The sequence below is a fragment of the Schistocerca serialis genome, chromosome 6 (genome assembly GCF_023864345.2).
Source record: "Schistocerca serialis cubense isolate TAMUIC-IGC-003099 chromosome 6, iqSchSeri2.2, whole genome shotgun sequence".
Taxonomy (NCBI): domain Eukaryota; kingdom Metazoa; phylum Arthropoda; class Insecta; order Orthoptera; family Acrididae; genus Schistocerca; species Schistocerca serialis.
In genome coordinates this window covers 536,388,014-536,412,613 of record NC_064643.1, presented here as the reverse complement: position 1 = coordinate 536,412,613, position 24,600 = coordinate 536,388,014, and the positions used below count along the sequence as shown (strand labels likewise).

General features: G+C 38.8%; 1 protein-coding gene across 3 annotated transcripts in view; it reads right to left on the bottom strand.

The window, feature by feature from the left end:
* Positions 1-24,600, bottom strand: part of LOC126484267 (DNA (cytosine-5)-methyltransferase 1-like) — a 265,477-nt gene that overhangs the window by 210,378 nt on the left and 30,499 nt on the right. Inside the window, exons 4-5 of one of the 3 annotated variants that reach the window (XM_050107689.1) lie at positions 24,283-24,448; positions 6,810-7,040 (exon numbers count right to left, since the gene is read on the bottom strand). In XM_050107689.1, coding sequence (XP_049963646.1) covers positions 6,810-7,040; positions 24,283-24,448 — 397 coding nt within the window. The remainder of the gene's footprint in view (positions 1-6,809; positions 7,041-24,282; positions 24,449-24,600) is intronic. The other 2 variants (XM_050107690.1, XM_050107691.1) reach the window with 2 other exon arrangements.

The following is a 24,600-nucleotide window of genomic DNA, read 5'->3' as shown; positions in this document are numbered from 1 at the left end:
TTGAGGTAGAAGATTGTTCCAAATTTTGTGCTATGGTAGAGTCTTGGACCCCGCCACCTAGAGTCCCTAAACGTCAGAAGCCCCTTTCACAGGAGAGGAAGGAGAAATTATCAGCAGGGCTCAAGAGATATTGGGAACGGAAAAGAGCATTGAAGAAGAACTAGTCATAAGTACTCCTTAGTGGGCTTAAATCAATAATAAATATTAAACAGGCATTCCTTCAGATCCACAGATAAGTCCAAGCTGCATGATTCTGCTTTGCTTGTCACTGTTTCTTACATTGTATCTGTAGTTAGTCTTCAACGTCATTCCTAAAAAAAAAAAAAAAAAAAAAAAAGTTAGCCTAAAAAAGACTTAGTGTAACAACAGAAAATCACTGTTGTAAGATTCATACTCCTGTTGGTCTGACTGATGACTGAATACTTCTGACAATTACCCACAGAAGCAGCCTGTTATGAGAAACATGCCATACCTGATGCATCACCCCTCACACTTACGAATAAATAAATGCCCATTTCTATTGCTTGTCCACACTTTGCATCAACATTTTGCATGAAAAAATTCAAGCAACGTTACTAATTCCACTCTAACTGTGCGACAATCTTGTAATCATCACAGTTGTGCCTGATACCATTCTCAATTGTATAATTGATGTCTCAATCCAAACTGCTGTATGGATCCTCTATTGTTACCACAAACCTTTACCTATAAGCCTAAATCACACAGCACATTAAAGAGCCTGGCACTGGGGATAAAAATACTAATTACATGGTAGTCATTGTCTGAAGAGTTCTGATTCAAATACTGCTCTCCCACGACTTCTACTCACCAACACAATCAGCTATATCTTATTAACCTTCTCCTTTCCAGCCTCAGCTCGTACTAAAGAATATACACCCACAGACTGATTCCGAAATGGGAGAGCTGTCTAAGATTTTACCAGTCTTCTCTGAAACACTAAAATTATTTGAGATACTTAGACGGAAGCTATCAGGCTTTCCCCTAGATCTTTTCCTGCTTTGGAAGATCTAACATTAACCCACACTTCTTGTCTAGCCATAAAATTACCACTGCTCAACTGAGATAACTATTTGTACGGGACTGACAAATCAGCTCTCATTTTCATGATTAGCTGGACATTTTTCGAAATGGTGCAGCTGTGCTGGCAGTCACTAGATAGCCAAAATGTGCAGCATTACCCTACGTGTCTTTAGTAGCAAAATACTCAATACGTAAATAGTCTGATTGCAGGTTTTAGAAAATAATTACATGGTTCAAATCAAGTTATTCTTTTTCAGATTGCTCATCTCTCTTAATGATGTGGTTTTGTAGGGGACCCCAAGATACTCCCTTCAAGAGATGTTGTTGAGGTCAGCAGTGCTGTGTTAGATACTGGATACTGGACTTGTGTTCATGAGTATGACAGTTCAAATCCTCATTTGGCCATCTTGATTTACTTTTTTCCATAGTTTCCCTAAATTACGTAAGGTAAATGTTGGGATGGTTCCTTTGAAAGTGTCCAACTGATTTCCTCTTCCACTCTTCCCCAATCTGAGCAGGTGCTCTGCCTCTAATCCTATGATAGAATTTTATTTGCCTGCAGCTTATTGTGTTTACATCGGATACAACATTCTCCATTAGTAATACTAACAGCCATTAAGCTGAACGGCACTTCCACTGCCAGTGTCCATACCAACAACATGCAGCTCTGTTGTCTGATAGCCATGGGCACTGCTTCATGCACTTAGACTTTGATCATTATTAGTAGTAGTAGTTGTTGTTGCTTTTGTTTTGTGTGTGTGTGTGTGTGTGTGTGTGTGTGTGTGTGTGTGTGTGTGTGTGTGTTCACTATTTCTGAAAAATGACTTTGTCCAAAAGCCCAAAAGCTGGAATACTGGGGTTGGACAAAAAAACATGGAAACAATATGACAAATACATGCCTGAACACAAATGCAGATTCTAGCCACACCTGCATCTTGCAGTGTTGTACTTGACCACAAATGGCACCTGTGCAATGTCCTCAATACATTGCAAGTGTCAGTCGTGGTCAGAACAGTGCTGTGTGTAGCTGTGAGTGCTTTATGGTGGAGCTAACTGAATTGAAAAATAGGCAAATTATTGTAGCTCATACAGTGGGTACTTCTGTAACCACGATAGCCAAAAGTGTTTGGTGTTTCAAGAGGAACCATATCTAAGATTTACACCACATACAAGGAAATTGGAAAAACATCATCAGTTAAGTAGGAACATGGACCAAAATATGCATTTTGTGATCATGACAGACAGGCATTTAATAAGATAGTGACAAAATTAATGAGGGCAACAGCTGTAAAGTCACTGCAGAGCTGAATGTCACACTCATGGAACCTGTCAGCATCAAAACAACATAAAGGGCGATCCATAAGCAGGTAACTCCCTCCAGGGCGAGTTAGAATTCCAGAACAACTCCTGAATGAAGCAAATGCTTGTAACAGGAAAACATGGTGTCAATGCCATAAAATCTGGACTATGGAGCAATGGAGTAAGTAATTTGGCCAGACAAGTCTCGTTTTATAGAGTTCGCAGCTTTTGACTGAGTTTATGTCCCGACAGTGAAACATGACGGAGCTTCATTGATTTTGAGTGGCCATATCATAGTATTCCATGAGCCAGAAGTTACAATGCGTGGTTACGTTCCTGCAAAGAATGTATGACCATTTTGGCTACCTGTATTAAGACAACAGGACCGCTGTTCACACAGCTCGCATTCATACAAGACCCGTTTTGTTAGCAAATGGATGAGCTGTCGCATCTCCTGTAACCATCACAGCCACCAGATCTCAATATTATTGAGCGCTTGTGATCTGCTTTGGAGAGCAGGATCTGTGATCACTACCCAGTGCCATCATTGTTACCTTAGCTTGCCTCTTTTGCAGAAAGTGCAGTATAAAATTCCCTTGAAAAACACAGAATCTGTATTTATCCATTCAGAGAGAGAGAGAGAGAGAGAGAGAGAGAGAGAGAGAGAGAGAGAGAGAGAGAGAGAGAGAGACAGGGAAGAGAAGTTTTGGAAAGACTTGTAATGAAAAAAATGGAGAGAAGTTTTGGAAAAACCTTTGATTTGCAGCAACATATACACTGCATATTTTAATATTACTAAAGTATAAATTCGAATTGCATCAAACACAGTGCGTTAGTGTCCGGAGCTTTGAAACCGATGTTGATATGTCCTTTTGTAAGCCAATCATATCTCATGCCACGTGATCTTGCCAGCCGATGACAGCAGATATTCAGAGAATAGGACACGTGTTATAGTCAGCCAATAGCAAGATCACTGGTTTCGTAGCGCGAACACACAAAGAGGAAAAGTTAAAGGTTTACATTAATATACATAGTATAGCTACAAGAAAAGCTAAGCTTTCACATATAATATTGGTCCCTACAATTAACAAGATACAACAGAAGCTAAGCTTTCACATGTAATATTGAATTTTTTTTGCGTGTGTTATACTTTAAGACACATCACACATACGTGCCAGTAAATTTAAAATTTTGACATAAACGTCTGGAATCGAAATTCTTGTAAGTGGCTGGTCCTCAAAGTGTTCAGCTTTAAACGTTCTACAATTTAGAAATTCATCCCACTTTCTCCCACGTAACATAATTCATCTTGCGTACAGAGAAATTTACTTTGAAAGTAACGCTTTTTGAACCACCATTCGCAATACTATCCGGAGACTTAGAAATAGATTCGATTTACCAGCTGCCAGATAGCGTCAGAAAACCGGCATTATTGCGCGTGCGCAGCTTTTCGTATGTATAAAGCACTAAGAGAGCTTACATTACACCATAAAAGAAACAAGGCATCAGAGGATACTCACAAAGGCATCGTAATTTCGTAAACCATACTAAAATGCATAATTCGACTTGAAGTGCACATTGGTTTTTTCCAGATTCAGAATGAAGTAGGTCCCATCCGATACTCTACGATCTCATTTTTGGTTCTTTATTATGGTATAATGCCACACATGGCAGAAGATTATAACGTGCACTTGAAATTCAGCGAACAGTTGGAACTAGCCAATACTGTGGAATGAACCACTTTGTTTCAAATAAATTGATTGCCTCAGCGGAAAGATAAATAAAGCCTAATTACTTTAGCAAACTTGCAAATATAACTTCACTGTTCTGCAAGGCGATTAATGCCTGACTGCTAATAACTTGGAAATAAAATTAAATCAGAAAACTGAAATTAATAATACATTGTTGCCCTCCCTAATTATGTGAATTTATTTTAATTCACTTGATAGCTCCCAGCCATAGAAATCCATTTTGTTTTCATTTGACGTGGGAGCTGTAAACCAAGATAAGCAGCGAAATCACTAAACATCACTTAACGCGAACACATGTCACGTGGAGACTAACCCCCTCCCCACTACAACTCAGACGACTCTGCGCATGCGTGAATCTGGCAGCTAGGGCGCACGGGAAAAATTTTCTCGTTTGCATCTGGCTGTTTGCTGCTACTGCCCATACAGCTAACAGCCACACTCCAAGTAGCGGGAAGCGGGGAGAAGGTACTGCTCATACGTGAGTCAACTACGCATGCGCATCAGCCTGCTGGCAAATGGTCAAATGAACATAACGTGAACAGTGGTGATGTCATGCTCACAGCAAGCAGCTTATTTTTAAGAAGAATTACATAGTCTTTGCCCTACGGCCTTTGACATATTTTTGCTATTTACAGATGCTTGTGTGTGCATGGTGTTTTGTTGTTGTAAATTGCGCATTTCCTTTTTTCCTCTCTTTTATATTTTATTGCTGCAGTACCATTCTCCAGTAGCAGGATACAGTAACATTATTTGCTAGAGAATCAATTCTTACCAGTCAAAATTACAAAAATTTAACTGAAAGCTAAAACAATGAAAAATTCCCAGAATTACGAAAAATTCCCGGGTTTTCCCCAGTTTTCTCCCGGATGAAAAAATTCCTGGGTTTTTCCCGGATTTCCCAGTTGTCCCGGGTCATATACACCCTGATAATTCTCTTGGGTTCAATCTCACAAATTTTCAGCACAATGTATATAATCCTTTCTCTATAAGGTCAAGTATGTTTCTAAATCTTAGTAGAGACAAGATGGTGTGTTGGGTGTTGTTGGCATATGTTTTATCATAGCTGGTTTCCTAACAATGAACTGTCAATTGGTAGACTTTCAAAAACAGACTGAAAAGACAGCTACTGAAATGACAATAAGTTTTCCTGAGAAAATTCCAACAAGACTCATACTATTATAGAGAATAGACGTATCCATAACTCAAATCTGTTTACTGTGTGTAATTCACTTACTGACAGCTTTCTCTGCAACAGAGTAGACCAAAGTTTGTGACAGAATACTCAATTAAAAAGCTTATCCTAGTATTTCTGACAGCTAGGATTAGGATTTCTTGAGCACTGGTACCAATTACACGAACTTGTCTTTTATTTAAGTGTCAACTATTATAGTTTGCTTCAACGTGTTTCTGATATCACAAAATTAAACATTAGTATGTCCAACACACTTCTGAGCAACATCTATCAATGTTTTTAAAATATATATCACTACAGTCTCAGTTGCACATATTCACACTTTATCATTGCTGACAATCGAAACGAGTAATCGTCTTCAGATCTAAAACTAAAATGAAATAAAGATAAATAACTACTTCTTTAGACGACATATATAGAAAAACTATTTAAAATCGAAGACGTTAAAACTGTACCTGCGAATTTAAATTACATACATCGACATAGTTTAAAATATAAAATACTTAAAATAGTATCTGATTAATCACAAGTGGTGAAAAGACATAATTCTTCGAGAAAGAACATAGTCAAAGTTGTACAATAAAGGTAAGGTCACAGAAGTATGCTTGCGGGCACATTCCATGTCATCAATCATTATAAGCATATAACACTTATAAGTGTGTAATGCCACGGAATGTGCTCACAAGTGTATTTGTGCAGTTATCTTTATTGTACAACTTTGACTGTGTTGTCCTTTTTTAAGAATTGTGACTTTTCACTATTTATAATTAATCATGTAGTATTTTATGTATTTCATATTTTAAACAATGTCAATCTACATAATATGCAAGTACAATTTTAATGTCTTTAATTTTAAACAGTTTTCTATCTAAGTCATTTATAGAAACAGTCATTTATTTTTGTTTCATTTCATTTTATTTTTAAATCTGAAGATGATCACTGTTTGTGATGAAACTGTAACAGACATTTTAAAAATATTTGAAAAGCTGCTCAATCTCTCAGACAATACTGTAGGACACCCACTGTCAATATCAGACAACTCTGTTAATCACTATATATATATATATATATATATATATATATATATATATATATATATATATATATATATATATATATATATATATATATATATATATATATATATATATATATATATATATATATATATATATATATATATATATAAGTAACAGTGGAAGGTTGAGCTTAATGAGAAAGAGGCTTCACAGAAACATTGAATTCAGAACTGATTATGAATCTAGGTCCAACAGTCCTCCTAAAGTCCTGTGAGACAACAGTGGCACAGTTCTCACAAGTAACAGATACTTAGAAATATTCCTAAGTGGGTGGAATGTCTGTAAAATTTAAATCAATTCCAATTCATCTTATTAAAAATATGGCAAAAATCAAAAACTGTTACTTTCCTTAACAAAACAATTCATCAACCATCACATTAAACAATATTGTGCTGTCAGACATTCATAACAAAAACACAGCAGATGGCTGCTAGCTGCTATACTTACGCAAAATGTGTGATCTTGTTCTGAGGCCTCTCATCATGTTCATGCACTGTCTCCTCTTGTCCTGAGAAAAGCGACAGCTTTGGATCTGTCAGGGCAATAAATTCTTCCACAGCTCCTTCAGGATGGCCTTCATAGAACTTTAAGTCAGGGTTGCTTAACAGTTGATGGCAAGTCTTACACTTCTCCAGATTCACAGAGGGTGTTATTTGTTTCTTGCTGCTGCTGCTGCTGCTGCACAAAAAATTACTTATGCAACAGTGCTCAACCACACTAACACAAATATAGCCCATCATAAAGAAGAAATGCCTTCATTACAATATCTGTAATAATATATGTCAACTACAATATAAACAGAAATAAATGTTGGTTCACTTAATTATAGGAATGTTGTAAGAGGATGTACCACAAAGAGCCTCATAGCTCACTACCATACCATACGATTCCAATCAACATTAGAATATATATCACATGCCCAAGAGAAAGCATTGTAGAAAAGTTTTTGTCATTATGAAGCATAATAATGTGTTTCAAAATCAACCACAGAATGACTTTCCCTCTAGCGCTGCAAAACAACTCTGGCTATCAATTCTTCATTTGAAGTGAATCTTCATCCACCAAGAAAAATTTTCAGTTTTGGGAAGAGATGGAAGTCTGACAGGGTCATATTAGGTGAATAAGACGGGTGTGGCAACAATTCATACCTTAGTTCGCGTAATTTTGCCATGGCGATGGCACACACTTTTTATCCAGCATCAAGAGTCACAGCACCCATCTTGCAGATAGTTTTTTTCATTTCTAATTCTTCAGTTAAAATGTGATATACCCTTTCAGATGACATCTGGCAAGCCTGAGAAATTTCACACACTTTCAATTGGCAATCCTCCACGAGCATTTTGTGCAAGTGTGCAATGGTTTCTGGAGTAGTGACACATCTTGGCCGACCACTGCGCGGATCATTATCTAAGCTCTTCCGACCAAATTTAAATTCATTTGTCCACTTGGCAAAAGTTGAATATGAAGGAGCAAGCACGTGAAAAAGGAAGGGTACCCATATAAATATGGACGGAGCACCTGACGCATAGCAATGGCTACCTGGTAAATCTTAACTGCTAAGCTAACGACTCGAACCAAACTACTGTAGCTGTATTATCATTCATTCGACCTAAATTGTGTTTCATATTACAATGGACCAACTTTGTTTTGATTTGGAGATGTGGCCTAAAACTTCTCTCTCCCCTTGAATTTCGAGTCTCAAATGTCAGGTGCGGCTTAGATTCGGGAATAATTTTTTTCCTTGATTTCGAGTCTCATTTTTCAGGTGCAGCTTGGATTCGAGTGCGGCTTAGATTCGAGTAAATACAGTACATCATTGGGCACATGTTGCAAATGTGTGCCCCGACTGGGACTCGAACCCGGGATCTCCTGCTTACAAGGCAGACACTATCCATCTGAGCCACCGAGGGCACAGAGGACAGTGCGCCTGCTGGGACTTATCCCTTGCACGCTCCCGTGAGACCCACATTCCCAACATGTCCACACCACTACATCTGTAATGCGCCTAAGAGGTGTTTGCCCATCACACTCATTACTTGTGACAGATTAATCTACCAAGTACTTGGCAGATAAATCTGCTAAGTACTTGGCAGATAAATCTGCTAAGTACTTGGCAGATAAATCTGCTAAGTACTTGGCAGATAAATCTGCTAAGTACTTGGCAGATAAATCTGCTAAGTACTTGGCAGATAAATCTGCTAAGTACGTGGCAGATAAATCTGCTAAGTACGTGGCAGATAAATCTGCTAAGTACGTGGCAGATAAATCTGCTAAGTACGTGGCAGATAAATCTGCTAAGTACGTGGCAGATAAATCTGCTAAGTACGTGGCAGATAAATCTGCTAAGTACGTGGCAGATAAATCTGCTAAGTACGTGGCAGATAAATCTGCTAAGTACGTGGCAGATAAATCTGCTAAGTACTTGGCAGATAAATCTGCTAAGTACTTGGCAGATAAATCTGCTAAGTACTTGGTAGATAAATCCATCACGAGTAATGAGTGTGATGGGCACATATCTATTAGGCGCACTACGAACGTAGTGGTGTGGACATGTTGGAAATGTGGGTCTCACGGGGAGCGCGCAAGGGATTAAGTCCCTGCAGGCGCACTATCCTCTGTGCCCTCGGTGGTGGTGGATAAAGCGTCTGCCATGTAAGCAAGAGATCCCAGGTTCAAGTCCCGGTTGCGGCACACATCTTCAACAAGTCCCCAATGATGTATAATAAACACTTGTTTGCAGCTAGGGTGTCGATTTAATCATCATACACTGATGTGCCGAAGAAAGTGGTACACCTGCCTAATATCACGCAGAGCTCCGGCGAGCATTCAGAGGTGCCCCAACACAAATTGGCACAGACTCGACTAATGTCTGAAGTAATGCTGAAGGGAACTGACACCACGAATCCTGCAGGGCTGTCCAGTAATCTGGAAGGGTATGAGGGGGGTGAAGATCTCTTCTGAACAGCACATTGCGAGGCATCGCAGATATGCTCAATAATGTTCGTGTCTGTGAAATTTGGTGCCCAGCCAAGTGTTTAAACTCCGAGTGTTCCTGGAGCACTCTGTAGCAATTCAGGACGTGTGGTTATCACATTGTCTTGCTGGAATTGCCCAAGTCTGTCACAATGCACAATGGACATGAATTGATGCCGGTGATCAGACAGGATGCTTATGTACATGTCAACTGTCAGAGTTGTATCCAGACATATAAGGGGTGCCGTATCACCATCAGCTTGAACAGTCTCCTGCTGACACGCAGGATCCATGGATTCATGATGTCTCCATACCCGTACATGTCCATCTGCTTGATACAATTTGAAAGAAGACTTGTCCAACCATGCAACTTGTATCCAGTCATCAACAGTCCAACGTCAGTGTTGATGGGTCAAGGCGAGGCATAAAGCTTTGTGTCATGCAGTTATCAAGGGTACATGAAAGGGCCTGTGGCTCTAAAAGCTCTTATTGATGACATTTCATTGAAAGGTTAGCACGCTGACATTTGTTGATGGCCCAGCATTGAAGTCTGCTGCAATTTGCGGAAGGGTTGCACTTCTATCATGTTGAACTAGTCTCTTCAATCATTATCGGTCTCGTTCTTGCAGGATCTTTTTCCAGCCACAGCAATCTCAGATTTGAAGCTTTACCAGATTCCTGATATTCACGGTACACTCGTGAAATGGTCATACAGGAAAATCCCCACCTCATAGTTACCTCGGAGATGCTGTGTCCTGTTGCTCATGTGCTGACCTTAACACCACATTCAAACTCACTTAAATCTTGATAACCTGCCATTGTAACAGCAGTAACCAATCTAACAAATGTGCCAGACACTTGTCGTTTTATATAGGTGTCGCCAACCACAGCACCGTATTCTGCCTGTTTACATATCTCTGTATTTGAATATGCAAGCCTGTACCAGTTCCTTTGGCGCTTCAGTGTAATTCGGTGTCTACGTCATAGATGTAGCAGCAATACCTAATAACCTTATCTGAACCTCATGTCACAGACTATGCTTAGTGTAAATTATAATAACAAGGATCATCAGGTGTTGGGATAGGTCATAACTGTGTGCAAGGTGCATTTAGTATCTGTTCGTTATAACTTCACAACTGTCTAAGGACAATGTTATCATTTGCCTATATATGGAAATTTTATGAATTAACATTAATAACAAATACAATCTTAATTAATATTTTGTAACATAAAGTTGGTACATTGTTTTTACATAGGAAGTATAGGATGCTGAGGCCTGGTTAAAAGACAATTCAGATCTATGATCGTAAACTTTCTGCTTTTAGCGAAGGATTTAATTGCTTCACAGTTCTAGCTAGCAGCTTTTGAGCTGATTTGCAAGGATGCAGGCTAATATTGGTAGTGCTCATGGCAGTTGCGAGTTGAAATGAGCAATTGCCAGTATTTAGCATTTCTGTTCAGTTATTAGCGGACTCAAATCTGTTTGTGTCAGAAGGTGTGGATGATGATAGTTTCAGAATGCTGTGAAATAATTATATTCTTCAGCCTTACAAATATGTGGTTGTTAATGTATTGTAACTGGGATAATTCCACAGCCATCCACTCAAGAACTGCTCATGATGTTGAACTCTGATTACTAGCGGTACGCCACAGAATGTGGTTACTGAGTTACGCCTGCACACTCCTGTTGCAGATGGTAGTGTTACTGGAGCAGCCAATTGGATGCATTGTTGTGAATGCTACTTAAACCCACAAAATGGGACCAATGTCAATTCAAGATGCTAGTTACCTCCATAGGGAGGAACTGATGTATGAAATTGCAATTAGAGGAGCTAAACGCAGGGTACTGTCTCGGAAATGTTGGAGCACGTGAAGGAGGTCAGGTCAAAATCACTGGTAGTGTTGCCCAAGAATCTGCACTTTCCAGTAATCCAGAAGGCATTGGAAGAGCTTGATATTTGTCATCATCCGCTGATTAAGAGTCAGATCAGCAGGTTAAAGTTCAGAAGCTGGGTGCGAAGCTGGAACATGATAGGAACAGAATTAAGGCTTTGTTGTTGGTGACTAAAATCACTTCTACTTGATCACAGTTGGTGGAACTGCAACACGTGTTTCATGTTTTATCTGTGGTGGGCCAGTTTTGGATTGAGGCTGAGAGAAGAGAAGGGTTCAGTAGATGAAATGGCAGGGAATACAGGGTTTAGTCACCTCAGCAAATTGTTGAATCAGCTTTAAGGCATTTTGCTGGAGGCAAGTGAGTTTTCAGCAAGTTCTGTCCTGTAGGCAGTTAAGTTTTTGTATTTTTTAAATAAAATGAAAGAGAAGGGTGGAGCCTTACATGTTAGAAAGGAGGAATTGTTACAAACAGTAGCCACAAAGGTTGATGGAGAGTTGTTGGAAACAGAGCAAAAAACTCCATTAACCAGGGTGAAACTTTGCACAAATATCATGAGAGGACATGCAGGGGATCTACATCACATAGGGCACTGCAGATGCTCCTTCATTATGAACATGTGCAAGGTCCTTAGAAGCAGTTCACCGACATATTCCTGAGGGTATACAGCTAGAGGATCGACAGAGAGCAGTGTGTGTGAGAAACCCTATGATTGTGCTACCTTGGGTGATACGGGTAGCCACATGCAAGAGGTGGCTTATGTCTACAAGCGAACGAAAGAGAAATGAACTATAGAAGCCAAACCATGTGACAATACCACATGTGTAGGCCAAGACAACTTAGTTTTTGCTTGTGTCAAACCCACACATCTAGCCCAAAAATGTTCTGTAAGCACACATCTAGCCCAAAAATGTTCTGTAAGTCAAAGCATGGGGACTGACCAACGACAGTTGGACCACTTTATCTTGCATGGCGACTATGGGAGAAGTGCAGGTTGGGGCAATTACAACCATGAAGTCAAGACAGTCTAAACAGCTGACACACATACGTCACTATGTTAAAAATGAAGCAGTCTGTGGCTTGGTGGAGTCAGTCAGTGTAGTGCCGGCATCAGACATGGAGTGGATCAATAGAAACAGCAGTTGCTGCAAATGCGGAAATACTGAACAGGAGGAACCCAAGTAACAATACCCAGTCCGAGGGATGTTGGTTATCAGATTGGGAATACAAGGTTATACGTGGAAAGTTAACATTAGGATAATTGCCAATTTGTCAATTCCATTTATTATAGGCTCAGATATTATATGGAAGACTGGAGTACTTGACTGGGCAGACACTAGTTATTATTTCAGGCATCAGTTGTGTGAGCACTATCGTATGCAAACCAAACTGGTACAAGGTAATATTCCTGAGGCAGAATGGAAGGCAACACCAGCAAGCAAGCTGGCACCAAAAGATTAGGAGTAATTAAGAATGAGCACAGGCTCCATATACGAGAACTATGTGGGTACTATAGAGATATATTGACAGTCGAGTTGGGAATCACCGCTCCACTAGAATATGAGATGCATGCCCTAGTATTTCCCAAATATGACTTTGTGTTGCCTTTTTCCATATTTTGGCCATTTTTCACATAATGTTCAATTTAAATCAATCATAGCTCATGATAGATGACACCAAACACAGAGCACTCTTTTCTTTCCAAAGTGATTTACCATATTTACTCGAATCTAAGCCGCACCCGAAAAATGAGACTCAAAATCAAGGAAAAAAAATTTTCCCGAATCAAAGCCGCTTCTGAAATTTGAGACTCCAAATTCAAGGTGAGAGAAAAGTTTTAGATCGGCCCTCCAAATCGGAAAACAGTTGGTCCATTGTAACGTGAAACACAATTGAGGTCGAATAGATGAAGATACAGCTACAGTAGTTTGGTTCAAGTCATAAGCTTAACAGTTAAGCTTTACCAGGTAGCCATTGCTATGTGTCAGGCGCTCCATCCGTATTTATACGGGTACCCTTCCTTTTTCGCATGCTTCGTCTGGTTTGAATCGATTGCTTATTTTGCTTTGATCTGATAAGTGCCGTCCTCTTTGTTATAGGTATTTATGTCACTCTAAGCTGAAAATGCATTATTGTACTGTATCATGCATTGTTTGTTACATTCTGATAATGCGTGTTTACGACTTGTCGCCGCTCGCGGCATGGCTTGCTTTTGTGCGCGCTACCGCGGCTTAAAAAAAAAAAAAAAAAAAGAAAAGAGAGAGAGAGAGAGAGAGAGGAATTGTCTAATAAGCGAAACAATGGCGAGAGTCTGCTATTTGTTGTTACTTAAACTGCTGCTTTCTTTGATAATGATCAACAAGAACCAAATAATAGGCTGCGTATGATAGATGATGTTCTGAACGAGAGTTTAGCGAAAATTTTTCTCAGTTTGAAAATCTTTGCAGACGACTATTTAGTACATTACATTCTGCACAGAAATTAGGGTCATCTTAGATTTAAAAATCTAGTCAGTTGCCATGCTTAGTTTCTGACTGTATCACTATTCAGCATAAGAATAATACGAATATAACCATGACATGATATGATATGTATATTCTTTCGCGTTTGGTGTTCTAGTTTTGTAGTTTATTAGGCAGACAGGATTTAAATGAAATAGCAGCAAACACGAAAGAATACATAGCATAATGTTTACATTCTTCTACCTTTTAATTTATTTACTGACACAGAGGTTTTGGCACCAGTATTTATCTTTGTGCCTGCAAAGCATACCTGTGTAGCGCGACATATATTTGATGGCAGAAGTTAGTTGTGGCGACACCTACCATCATTTTTCAGAACTTCCGCTTACTTTGTACTTTATTCTAAACCGCAGGCAGTTTTTTTGATTACAAAAACCGGAAAAAAAGTGCGGCTTAGATTCGAGTAAATACGGTAATCTTGCAGTGGATGTCAATGGATTGCATCGATGCACCCATGATTTAAGACGCTTAGGATTCTCAAATGTATCCACTTTTCATCATCTGTCACTATTCGAAGGGGAACAACTTTCTTTTGTATTTGGCAAGCAGCATTTCACAAGTGGTCTTTCGATTTGCTTGCTGTCTTTCATTCAGTTCATGCGGAACCCCATTTTCCCACTTTCTGCACATTTCCCACAGCTTTCAACCAAAGAGGAATGGCTTTCTGTATCACATTCAATTGTTCCACGAGTTCCTGTTCAGTTTGAATAATATCTCCATCCAATAAGGACTGCAATTTGTTATCTACGAACTGTGTCAGTAGTTTCCCCACACTCGTCATTTCTCACGTCAAAATCACTACTTTTGAATTATTTGAACTACTCTAAACACTGTTTTCTCATGAGCATGTTCGCCGAAAGCCTCAACAAGAAATCAATGCGATTCTGCAGTGGTTTTCTTCAAAAGATAACAGAAAACCAATGCTGTGCGCAAATCGTAATTCATAGGCACGAAACTTGACATGTTTACAGGTGTGAAACAGATACCAATGTATGGGACTTGGGTTAATGTGTATTGACATTTGTCGTCAGCCACTACGGGAAGCAGATGGCATTGCAGACATGGTCTCACAGGCCCGACACTGGCAGCTAGCACTGTCTCTTGGAAAATTCCAGTTTCATACTTCTACACCTGGTAGGTTTGAGGCTGTTCACACAAAGGGGACTTTACCAAGTAAGCCCTCTCACCCTGAGCAAGTTAATTTTGATGGACTTTCCGTCACTGTATAAATGGATTAAGGAGCATCAAGACCAGGTGTAGTCATCAAGGGTATTAAGGAACAGCTACATAGTGGAGAGTTGGAGCCACCCTACTCACCTAAGGAACATGTTGTGAAGTACACCAAAAGTTGATGGAAAGCCTCGGGTGGTGGTACCAACAGAGCTAATTTCATACAGATTTAAATATTTTCATGAGTGTCCAGTACGTGGACATTCTGGTTGTTTACAAACCTGGCAAAAAATTTGCAGCAAGTTTATTTGGTAAGGAATGGACAGAGACATTAAAGATACAGTAAGAAACTGTCAGATTTGTGCTAAACGTATGCCAGCACAAAACACTAAGGTAGGTTTTCTGCCACGAGTGTGTCACCTTGCATCCCGGGTTGGCTAGAGGTTTAGTATGAAAGACTCGCTGGTTCGATCTCCGTGCACAAGGTAAGCAGGCAACGCCTCATGTAGAGCAATGCATGTGTGGAGCTCTAGTAGTAACATGGAGGCAGAAGGTTGTTGGCAATTGTGCTTCAGTGGGTTGCGCTGTGGGCCACCTTGAGGTGATTGTGCTGGCTTTCCCGTTCCTTGAAGGGAGACAGTGAGAGAAACAATGTAAGAGCAATGGTATTTCACAGGACACCAACAATGGCTATTAACAAGAGCATCACTTACATGAGCAGATTAAGTATCAGCTGCAGATGTGTTTAATACTGCAATATCTTTTAGATGGTTGGTAGCAAGGTGCACAACCTTCCTCCTGCTTGCAGTCCCCCCCCCCACATGACCACTTCCCCTTATGCACAGATCATGCCACACCTCTCCAACTAATACCATGTAAGAGTTGGTGTAAAGTCTCTAGAAGTTGAGCAACAGTATGCAGGTAATCAAGGTGTGACTAGATAATTATAGAAGCTAAGGAGGGCCAGAATATGTTAATCTTCATTGACTACACTATATGGGGGGAGGGGTGCAAACATGGGAAATCGTTTTACTTTTTGAAAAGCACCGAGTTGTTAATTCACAGATGTGAAGTCGTATTGAAATAAAGGGTGATTATGTCGAAAATTGATTCACTGATTTATCCACTGCACCCCATCTGTATCTTTTGTGTGACAAATAAGGCTCATATCCCCATCACACTTTGGACACTTTCCATGAATAGCTACAAAACTGTGCAAGCTACACCAGTTAACTGCATTCGTATTCCAAAAGGACAAGATCCCTGTAAAAAACTCTTTCGGAGGCTGTAACTGAAAACACAAAGGAGTAAAATCGAATTGTCCACTCAAAAGAGGCTCAACTCATCTGTTTCAGTATTTCCCATTGGATACTTACAAGAACACCAAGTGCAACTTTAATAATTATGGTGACTACAGACAAACTCGGGTCAGAAAATTGAAACATAATATCTCTGAAAATAAATACGCCTTAGTAAATTTTTCTTTAGGTTAGGATGAAATATCCTCCCTTAAGCAAACCGACCCCCTTTCTATGTGGTTAGATCAAAAGAATCTGCGCAACACAGAAATAACTATTAACAGAACTTACACTATTATCTATTTATCACTGCCACTAATCTTTCAGGCAGAGAGACATCACTCTTACATATACCTTGGCCTATGCTACATGTCAGTCAAACAACAGAACCAGTTTCTAGCTTTCACATTTATTCACTTCGCCAACTGACAACCAATATTTGGGCCCCCTCCCAACCCAACCTACACCTCGGGCTATGCTACAGGTCAATCTCTCACCACAATCAATTTTTGCTTTCACATTTGGTGGTGTCACCGATTCACCATCAAACAGTCACGTTCCCATCTAATCTAGATATTGCTAGGCTACAGGTAATAATAAAAACACAAAAATTCTGTAACAGCAAAAACTAAAGAAAGTTTCGTCCACACAATGTATGTAATTCATCTCTGATCACAACCAAAATTCACTGTTATATACTATTTACTTCAAATCATAATGTTATGAAACTAAAATATCTGGGCGATTGCATCTCAAATCATACAGGTCGAGAGTGAATGTGTCACATCACTATTTCAAAGTTTGCTGAAAAAAAATGTATGTTGAAGTTCCACATGATACCTCTACAAAACTATAATATTTTGATTTTCTGATGATCTGTTAAAACACCACAGTCCTCTCGAAATGAAAGTATTTGTGAAAATGTCGTAACAAAAAGGGAAAATTGAAAAATTGTAATAAAGAAACCGAAAGAGAGAGAGAGAGATCTGAATGTATTTTCAATAAATACTTTTTTCCCCAATACTATGAGACATGATTAATAAATAAACACTTCTGAGCTCTTTTTCCAGTTTTTTTGTAAAAATAAACTATGAAAATTTGTGACTTTTTGGTGAGTTTCAAAATTATGTTTTGAAAATATAAATAGTCACAGGATGTTAACTGTCTTGAGAAATAATAAAGTGGAAGGAGTGCTAACTGTCAGCTATGACATCAACGCATGAAACTTTTAAATTGTCAAAACATTTGCGCATAAAGATGAAAGAATCTGAAATTTTTTGGTTATTTAGAAATTATTTTCTCCAAAAACTCCATTCCACATGTTCTAAAATTTCATGGCACATTAGTTGGTATTATATTTAGGGAATGTACAATCAGAGTGTCAATACTTGTCTGTACAAAACGTGAGAAAGTTTTAGGTAGACCTAGCTCTGCTCTCAAGGTCAAAAAAATCATGGACACCTAAATATTTAAACTGAGTGCTGATTTTAAGTAAATGTCATGCAAAACTGGTATTTCTGAATCAAAATAATTACTTTACAACATCAAAAATGAGTGGGAAAACAATTCATAATTTTGTTCAAAAGAATTTTATAGCAAAAATGAGATGTATGGAGTATTTATACCCGGTTTTCTTTTTATGATATTATTCACAAATTATTATTGTCTTCTGTCATAATTTTACTTCTTCATGACTTTCCATGAATCAAAGTTGCTTACAATGTAACAATCAACACTGTTCTGTTGAAAAGAGTTCATCTGTTTTTCTTTTTTTTCCACCTGCTTCCCTTTTAACTTGTATAGCCGAGCTGAATTTACACACGGACAAGGATGATCCAATAAGAGCAGTACTTGGGAAATGGGAACTGCACACTGACCTTTTAATGATGGCCATTTGAAAGCATTAGCAAGGCCCTGTTCATAAAGGAGGCAGTTATACCTTGCAGCTCATGAGAGAGACTTATTAACTGTCCTACCCACCAGTGATTGTCATACACACAAGGAATTAAATGGCTCAATCAAATTCCTACTGCAGGCTTCATAGCAGACCACTCTTCTCTCTTTTTTAAATGGAATTTCCTTAATGTACTTTCATTTAGAATTAAGAGTTTCATATTTGTTACTAATGTTGATATGGTGTATACAAAACCAGCAGCATCTCATAGCATCAACAGCTTCATGCTGGAGATTTAATCTTGTTGGACGATGTTTACAGATACCTCCTATACCATCACATGCACTTTTTCCATGACTGGTTGATGATTTTACTTCTGCTATGGCCTGTCTCTGAATCCTCGGACATGATGGTGAGCCATTCCTTTCGTGACCCAACGCCTAACCTCTGTAACAAACTTCTCTGGTTCTACTATCTTCTTCACCAACTCTCTTCCCTCCCACAGTGCATAGGTTATGTCACTGTCAGTATCCTGAGAGTGTAATGCTTTAATAGTCATCACTTCAGCACCAGGACACATTGCACACTCCTACAACCAACATTTGTCCAGCGGGTCTTGACATATACACTAAAGCATCAGGTCTATCTCTTGTGGACTTCTTTCCTATGACACTGCTTATTGTAAAACAAAAGTTTCAATTTAGTGCAGTAAATACATGTGCATACTTCTTTCACTGGCTGGCATTTTACCATTTGGCTGTAAGGAGTAGAATTTTGTGAGACCAATTTTTAAATTCTCCTTTTTCATTAGGAGATATGCTTCTCTTATTGATCTTGTCATATATCTTTTTACCTTTTTAACTTTTTCCACCATTTTCACTAACAGGGATAACATCAGCCTGGTGAGGACTTTGCCTACTACAATCTTTGTGATCACTAAGGTAATATTCAAGAGCAACAGTAAGTGTATCACCTTTCAACAGATGCCCACAGTAAGAATCTGGGCATGCTCAAATACCTTTCTCATTCTTCATTTTACAAGCTTTTGAAATCAAATAATGTGAGGAAGTGGGTACGTATTTCTGTATCTGCTGCTTGGTGTAGCTACGTGGTGTCGGTGTCAGTAACTGAACTTTCTCAGTATAGGTGGCCGCTGTGATAGCAGTATTTAGGTTTTAAAACCACATATCACGTTTCCTGCACATATCACCTTCTTCAGGTCCTGCACCAAGTGCGTCTACATTACACACTTCACAAAATTTTGAAAATGTTACTTGTGTCAAACTTGTTTCAATTTTTTCCACTTTTCTTTTTACACACTTGTTTTCTTCTTGTACTTCTTACTTTTCCTGGGCGTTTAAGGGGGGATGTAGTAGGGACTACAGCAGAAATGCTAGCATTCAATCCATCAAAAACTTCACCCCCAGGAATCCAGGAATATAAATATGTGCATTGTCTTCTTAAGTTTCACATTCAGGTGATGGTGATTGTTGAGGTGGGTTGTCACTAAATTTCTTCTTGTAGTGAGTGTAGCAATTCCTGCACAATGGCTGTGATGCTAATACCATTACTTGAGGCCCAAGATATTTTTGCAATACCTTTAACAGATTTCCAACAACTGTGAAATGTTTTTCACTTTTCTTAAACACCACCTCCTTGTGTCTTTTTTCATAGTCCAAACGTCTCATTGATATTGTATCTAGTTCACACCAAACACAAAACTCGACGCAGAATGCTTTATGTGCAAGTTCTCACTCGTTTGTTATAAACAGAGGAGTGCTGGGAACAGTGCATATTTTAAACTAGAAATTCAGTGAAGCAAAATATGCAGAATTTTCAAAAATTTTTAATAGTTTACACAGAAAAATATTGCCCACTGTGCTTGCACTGTCTATTAACTAACATTAACCAAACAATATTTCGTAAAAGTTTCTGGATGGAGGTTTGCAAGTAAATTCGTAAAAACTCGGAAAAAAAATGCTATCTATTTTTATACATTTTTAGTAATAAATATTTACATAATACAGATAGCTGAAGCAGAGAAGATGCTGTTTATAATTACATCAGTAGTATCTGGTACTATGACAAAAGAGATAGCGTCCTGTTACTTTCCAAATAAGAAAGAAAAAAAAATAATAATTTAAGGGTAAAAATTAATTTAAATTTTGTATTATCGTCTTAAATTTGCAAGTTAAAGGAAGTCCATAAGTGTGCAGGTGTCAACTAAATTTCAACACACTAAGAGGGAGCTTTAATCCACAACATCTCCCAGGTCTCCAGTACTTTTGGTTTGTTAGTTGTTGTTAGCAAGGTAGGCCTGAAAAATTACTTATTATAATCAACATTATGGAAAGGAAACAGCACAAATTAACAATGAAATCACAGAACCAATTTATTTGTTGTTGGGTTTAGGGCAGTTTACAAATAAACAGAAAAGTAATAATGGCATGGAATATTTTTGAGACTTCTAGTACACAGGAACCAGAAAAGTTTATTGTTGTTGTTGTTGTTGTGGTCTTCAGTCCTGAGACTGGTTTGATGCAGCTCTCCATGCTACTCTATCCTGTGCAAGCTTTTTCATCTCCCAGTACCTACTGCAACCTACATCCTTCTGAATCTGCTTAGTATATTCATCTCTTGGTCTCCCTCTACGATTTTTACCCTCCACGCTGCCCTCCAATACTAAATTGGTGATCCCTTGATGCCTCAGAACATGTCCTACCAACCGATCCCTTCTTCTGGTCAAGTTGTGCCACAAACTTCTCTTCTCCCCAATCCTATTCAATACTTCCTCATTAGTTATGTGATCTACCCATCTAATCTTCAGCATTCTTCTGTAGCACCACATTTTGAAAGCTTCTATTCTCTTCTTGTCCAAACTATTTATCGTCCATGTTTCACTTCCATACATGGCTACACTCCATACAAATACTTTCAGAAATGACTTCCTGACACTTAAATCAATACTCGATGTTAACAAATTTCTCTTCTTCAGAAACGCTTTCCTTGCCATTGCCAGCCTACATTTTATATCCTCTCTACTTCGACCATCATCAGTTATTTTGCTCCCCAAATAGCAAAACTCCTTTACTACTTTAAGTGCCTCATTTCCTAATCTACTTCCCTCAGCATCACCCGACTTAATTAGACTACATTCCATTATCCTTGTTTTGCTTTTGTTGATGTTCATCTTATATCCTCCTTTCAAGACACTGTCCATTCCATTCAACTGCTCTTCCAAGTCCTTAACTGTCTCTGACAGAATTACAATGTCATCGGCGAACCTCAAAGTTTTTATTTCTTCTCCATGAATTTTAATACCTACTCCGAATTTTTCTTTTGTTTCCTTTACTGCTTGCTCAATATACAGATTGAATAACATCGGGGAGAGGCTACAACCCTGTCTTACTCCCTTCCCAACCACTGCTTCCCTTTCATGTCCCTCGACTCTTATAACTGCCATCTGGTTTCTGTACAAATTGTAAATAGCCTTTCGCTCCCTGTATTTTACCCCTGCCACCTTTAGAATTTGAAAGAGAGTATTCCAGTCAACATTGTCAAAAGCTTTCTCTAAGTCTACAAATGCTAGAAACGTAGGTTTGCCTTTCCTTAATCTTTCTTCTAAGATAAGTCGTAAGGTCAGTATTGCCTCACGTGTTCCAGTGTTTCTACGGAATCCAAACTTATCTTCCCCGAGGTTGGCTTCTACTAGTTTTTCCATTCGTCTGTAAAGAATTCGTGTTAGTATTTTGCAGCTGTGACTTGTTAAGCTGATAGTTCGGTAATTTTCACATCTGTCAACACCTGCTTTCTTTGGGATTGGAATTATTATATTCTTCTTGAAGTCTGAGGTTATTTCACCTGTTTCATACATCTTGCTCACCAGATGGTAGAGTTTTGTCAGGACTGGCTCTCCCACGGCCGTCAGTAGTTCCAATGGAATATTGTCTACTCCGGGGGCCTTGTTTCGACTCAGGTCTTTCAGTGCTCTGTCAAACTCTTCACGCAGTATCGTATCTCCCATTTCATCTTCATCTACATCCTCTTCCATTTCCATAATATTGTCCTCAAGTACATCGCCCTTGTATAGACCCTCTATATACTCCTTCCACCTTTCTGCTTTCCCTTCTTTGCTTAGAACTAGGTTTCCATCTGAGCTCTTGATATTCATACAAGTCGTTCTCTTATCTCCAAAGGTCTCTTTAATTTTCCTGTAGGCGGTATCTATCTTACCCCTAGTGAGATAGGCCTCTACATCCTTACATTTGTCCTCTAGCCATTCCTGCTTAGCCATTTTGCACTTCCTGTCGATCTCATTTTTGAGACGTTTGTATTCCTTTTTGCCTGTTTCACTTACTGCATTTTTATATTTTCTCCTTTCATCAATTAAATTCAATATTTCTTCTGTTACCCAAGGATTTCTACTAGCCCTCGTCTTTTTACCTACTTGATCCTCTGCTGCCTTCACTACTTCATCCCTCAAAGCTACCCATTCTTCTTCTACTGTATTTATTTCCCCCATTCCTGTCAATTGCTCCCTTATGCTCTCCCTGAATCTCTGTACAACCTCTGGTTCTTTTAGTTTATCCAGGTCCCATCTCCTTAAATTCCCACCTTTTTGCAGTTTCTTCAGTTTTAATCTACAGGTCATAACCAATAGATTGTGGTCAGCGTCCACATCTGCCCCTGGAAATGTCTTACAATTTAAAACCTGGTTCCTAAATCTCTGTGTTACCATTATATAATCTATCTGATACCTTTTAGTATCTCCAGGGTTTTTCCATGTATACAACCTTCTTTCATGATTCTTAAACCAAGTGTTAGTTATGATTATGTTGTGCTCTGTGCAAAATTCTACCAGGCGGCTTCCTCTTTCATTTCTGTCCCCCAATCCATATTCACCTACTATGTTTCCTTCTCTCCCTTTTCCTACACTCGAATTCCAGTCACCCAGGACTATTAAATTTTCGTCTCCCTTCACAATCTGAATAATTTCTTTTATTTCATCATACATTTCTTCAATTTCTTCGTCATCTGCAGAGCTAGTTGGCATATAAACTTGTACTACTGTAGTAGGTGTGGGCTTCGTATCTATCTTGGCCACAATAATGCGTTCACTATGCTGTTTGTAGTAGCTTACCCGCATTCCTATTTTCCTATTCATTATTAAACCTTCTCCTGCATTACCCCTATTTGATTTTGTGTTTATAACCCTGTAGTCACCTGACCAGAAGTCTTGTTCCTCCTGCCACTGAACTTCACTAATTCCCACTATATCTAATTTCAACCTATCCATTTCCCTTTTTAAATTTTCTAACCTACCTGCCCGATTAAGGGATCTGACATTCCACGCTCCGATCCGTAGAACGCCAGTTTTCTTTCTCCTGATAAGGACGTCCTCTTGAGTAGTCCCCGCCCGGAGATCCGAATGGGGGACTATTTTACCTCCGGAATATTTTACCCAAGAGGACGCCATCATCATGTAATCATACAGTAAAGCTGCATGCCCTCGGGAAAAATTATGGCTGTAGTTTCCCCTCTACCAATTCTAAATTGTTGTCATAATACCTGTACTTTCAGTGCGGAAATCTTTAAAACACTGATGACTGCTTCGCATGAAATGGATAGATGCATGTTAGAAATCACTATAAAGAATTGAAAAGCAAACTGATCAGCAAACAAACAAGAAAGGCAGTTATAATTATGACTGCAATGAAAGGAAATTTAGGTCAGCAAGTCATTTGGCATGGATGGTTCGTGGTCCAAGGAAATTCACTGAATTCCAAATACAAGAAAAGATGGACAATACAATCCAATGGCTGGTGATTACATAAAAGATGCAAAAGCAAAATATGTTGAATGACTAACAAGTATGATTGATGATAAATTAATACGGTTACGTATACTCAACTTCAGCTGAAACCGTAAAAATTTTCTTCAAGAATGTATTAGAAAGTGTATTGGAATTTGAGGAAAACGATTTGTACCTGGAAATCTAGCAGTGGACTTTGTAATTAATAATAAAGTACTGCAGAATATTTTGAAGATGTCTGCCATCAGCAACTTCAATGCATCTACAGGAAAGCAGGTAACACTATGGTTGTTGCTACTATTCATAGAAAATTCCAGCACCCTAAACACAGTAAGCTGATAAATCAATTTGTCTTACTCTTTTCCACTTGGCTCACATTCTGCTAGTCTTGGTTTCTTTTCCTGTGGATGTGGTGCTGAAGTTCCTTCAGAATCAACAGATACCTCTTTTTTCATGCTAGAAGTATCAACAGATGTTGAACTTTCACCATTTTCCGTTTCATGTTTGTTCAATGAAGAGCAACCTTTAATAGAACAAAAATTATTACTTCACTCTTTACCCAAACAACAACAAGAACAAATCTCTCTCTCTCTCTCTCTCTCTCTCTCTCTCTCTCTCTCTCTCTCTCTAAAACACACACACACACCAACACACACACACACACACACACACACA